Source organism: Gekko japonicus, unplaced genomic scaffold (assembly GCF_001447785.1).
Source record: "Gekko japonicus isolate JY-2015 unplaced genomic scaffold, Gekko_japonicus_V1.1 scaffold589, whole genome shotgun sequence".
Taxonomy (NCBI): Eukaryota; Metazoa; Chordata; class Lepidosauria; order Squamata; family Gekkonidae; genus Gekko; species Gekko japonicus.
Genome location: NW_015163105.1, coordinates 67,200 through 71,007, shown reverse-complemented (window position 1 = coordinate 71,007; position 3,808 = coordinate 67,200). Strand labels below are relative to the sequence as shown.

Sequence of the window (3,808 nt, the reverse complement as noted above, 5' to 3'; positions counted from 1 at the left end):
GACGGTTTTGGTGTGCTGGCTATTGGGGGGGGGGGGGAACGTGCAGATCTGTCCTTGCAAAGGAGAGGGAGCTTGTACCTGAATAAAACCTGGTCTTAAAGGTGCCACTGGACTGTTTTGGACTGGGGGGCCGGGGGGGTGGCTCTGCAGCTTACCTGGCTGCTTCTTGCTCTGACTGAGGGCTGCTGGGAGCAGGGGGTGGGGCTTGTTGCATGTGCCAGCCCCATGGGCTCTTTACTGCCGGAGCTCCGCTCCTGTGTGCTCCTGCAGGAAATGACCCCTGCCTTGACTAAGACTTTGTTGGTCTTAAAGGTGCCACCGGACTCTAAATTTGTTCTACGGCTTCAGACCAACGCGGCTGCCCCACCTGGACCTAGCTTCAATTAAGGGGAGCACCTCTGGCCTTAGGATTACCCACAGTAACGTATTTTACAGAAGTCTTTAGGATTACCCACAGTAACGCATTTTACAGAAGTCTGGCAGTGCCTCTGATTTTCTGAACTACGTGTCGAAAATAATCACAGAATGTCACACAGTCACCAAGGCTCATTAACGCTAACTGTGCAGTTCCACAACTCCGACCAATAGCTGCTCCCCAAGAGGCCGCGCCATCGCTGGTGTGAATGTCACGCGAGGCCCCAACCAAGATCTCACCTGTGTGCGTCCTCCGGTGAGCCTTCAGGTGGGAGCTTTTCGTGTACACCTTGTTGCATCCTTCGAAGTCACACCGGTGGATGCGGCGCTTTCTGGAGTCGGGGGACTCGGACCTTCTCTGGCGTCTTGTGCTCTCGATGCTGAACGGCGAAATTGAACTGCAAAGAGGGAGAGAGACGCGGGGTTAACGCACAGTCTGCTGTTGGCCTGCTGAGAACATTGGTCAGCGGTTGCAGGAGGAAGTCCAAGAACCGAATGGCAATAGAGGGTGGCATGTTTAAAATCAAGACCACAGAGAAACAGACTGAAGCCACCAAGTCCTGATAAGATAGGTCAACATCCCCCTTTTCTCAACATGCCCCTATTCATCCAACCGAGAGGGAAAGGCTCATTTTTGAAGCTAGGCACGGATGTACAGGGGACTGCCAAAACTGGTGCCCCGGGCAACTTCCTGCTGCATCACGGCTTAAAAACAAAGCCCAACTTGATGTGAGTCCAGTAGCCCCTTTGCCCACCCTGCATGCCAAAATGGTACACTCCCAGAAGGACTACAGTGAGATTTTGCTAAGTGCAATGAATACCAGGTGTGAATATTGGAAGTAGTTTCTGACTGTCTTTCAACTGTTGCAAATTAAATACCCACACTATTTTATTAGATAAGAATCGGCCGGCATCCTCAGGGTTACGAAATGATTCTCGAAGAAATATTTTTTCTGGGTCCCCCCCCCCCTTTCAAGGTTTTCTTCAACGATCTCGAAAAGACAACGTGCAAAAATTTCACACTGCCGAACACTCAAAATGTATTTTGAGACTAGAGCAGGGGAGTCGAACTCATTTGTTATGAGGGCCGGATCTGACATAAATGAGACCTTGTTGTGTGTCATAAAATTTAATGCCAGGTAGCGGAGATATAAACTTTATAGAGGACACAAACACAAAGTGTGTTTTTTTACTTAAAATAAAAATATGCTTTAGTGCTGTAAGCTTCAAATCTACTTTTGATTTATTGACATTCACCACAGAAATCTCATGCTCAGAGTTCTGAGTCTAGGACCCAGGTTAAAACATGAACTGGCTGAGTGATTAAGAGAGTCTGGCGAAGCAAGCTATGATGCAGCAGCAAGAAGAAGAGGAGATTGGATTTATGCCCCACCCTTCACTACCCAAAGGTTTCTCAGAGCGCCTTACAACCTCTTTTCCCTCCCCCTCCCCACAACAGACACCCTGTGAGGCAGGTGGGGCTGAGAGAGCTCTTGACAGAAACTGCTCTTTTTCAAGAACACCTCTTGTCAGAACTACGGCTTGCCCAAGGTCATCCAGCCAGGTGCCAGTGGAGGAGTGGGGAATCAAACCCGGGTCTCCCAGATTAGAGTCCAAACACTTAACCACTACACCAAACTGGCTCTCTCTCTGGCAGCAGCAGAACTGGAAGCAGAAGATGGCCAGTTCCACTGTGGGCCTGATGGAAGCCCTCCGGGGACCCAATCTGGCCCCCCGGCCGCATGTTTGACACCCCTGGACTAGAGGCTTCACACCCTGACCTGGATGGTCCAAGATAGCCCGATCTTGCCTAATCTTGGAAGAGAAGTAGGGTCCCCCCCTTTGTTAGTATTTGGATGGGAGACCACCGAGGAAGGCCAGGGTTGCTACGCAGAGGCAGGCGATGGCAAAGCCACCTCTGCTCAGCTCGTCCCTTGAAGACCCTACAAGGTCACTACAGGTAGCACCTTAGAAACCCACACCGTAGTTGGGGTATGAGCTTTTGAAAGTCAGAGTTTTGACACTTGAAAGCTCGTACCCTGTGCTGGTCTCTAAGGTGCCACTGGAGTCAGGTCCAGCTTTCTCTACTGCAGACTAACACGGCTGCCCTCTGAAGCCGGTACTTGTGGGAGTAGGAAAACTCACCATGTAATGATTTCATTTGTTTTTTGCTGATCAAATGCTATGGGTTTCTATATCATTCATAACTCGCCTTCCTCACCCAGCGGGGTCCCAAAGCACCTTACACGGTTCTCCTCTCCTCCATTTTATCCCTGTCCTAGAGTCGAGGGACTGGCCCAAGGTCACCCAGCAAGCTTCCACAGCAGAGTGGGGATTCGAACCTGGGTCTCCAGATTCTAGTCTGACACTTTGATCTGGTAGAACAAATTTAGAGTCCAGTGGCACCTTTAAGACCAACAAAGGTTTATTCAAGGGATGAGCTTTCGTGTGCTCATACCTCGAATAAACCTTTGTTGGTCTTAAAGGTGCCCTGCTGGACTCTAAATCTGTTCTACTGCTTCAAACCAAACACGGCTGACTACCTAACTCTGATCTGGTTGCGGCCATACCCTGATCAGGTCTGTCCAGCCAATTAACTTGTTTTGGGAACGAGTTAACTAGTTTTTAACCTTGAGGAGTTCCTTCCATTTATGAAGAATATCTATTTTGGTAAGAAAAGAAATGATTCAAGATTACCTTGCCTTTTACTTTCCACTTTAGATAGCCTAATGGTATCTATTGAGGATATAATGGTGAATGATACCTTGCAATTTCCCTTATAGGTGATATTACTTCCAACCTCTCCCTCCAAAAAGGGTTCACGTACTACCACGCAACGATGTTGTTTATGCTCTCTGCATTACACTCCCCATTTCTTCCAACCAGACGCTTAAACGCCCTGCTTCTCATTCTTGCTGCATTGCCGTCTATGTCACATTCCAAAAAAGCCCCCAAAAGAAGTACCCGAGTATGAGGGGGAGACACAGGGAAAGTGGAGAAATGATGAATAGTCCAACTGATGTCCACAAAACAAAAACTAAGAACATGATGAAAATAGCACTAACGGGGGGGGGGGGGGAATCACATTACATCTAATATCTCAATATTCATATAACGTACCACAAGAAAATATATATTAAAGAACACAGGCACAATGTCATCAACGAACCACCACGAAAAGACCTTATGTAGAAGAACTGGAATGATCATGCAACTTAATGATGTCTGCCAGGAAGTAGTTTTGATTTCCTCCGATCCAAATCATGTTCCTGTCTTTTCTTCTGTCGCCTTAATATGACCAACCCATATGTTGAAAAGCTTTTATAACAACACCCCCATAAAACAGATGAGTAGGAATATTCCATACTTCCTTTCAAAAATTCAAGGTTTGTGA

At 47.7% G+C, this 3,808-nt stretch overlaps 1 protein-coding gene across 1 annotated transcript in view; it reads right to left on the bottom strand.

Moving 5' to 3' along the window:
- The window catches only part of LOC107106599 (Krueppel-like factor 12), a gene marked incomplete at its 5' end in the record, with an annotated part of 47,697 nt that extends 46,885 nt beyond the window's left edge, over positions 1-812 (bottom strand). The window contains one exon of the mRNA XM_015406777.1: positions 655-812. Coding sequence (XP_015262263.1) covers positions 655-812 — 158 coding nt within the window. The remainder of the gene's footprint in view (positions 1-654) is intronic.
- Positions 813-3,808: the final 2,996 nt, after the last annotated feature.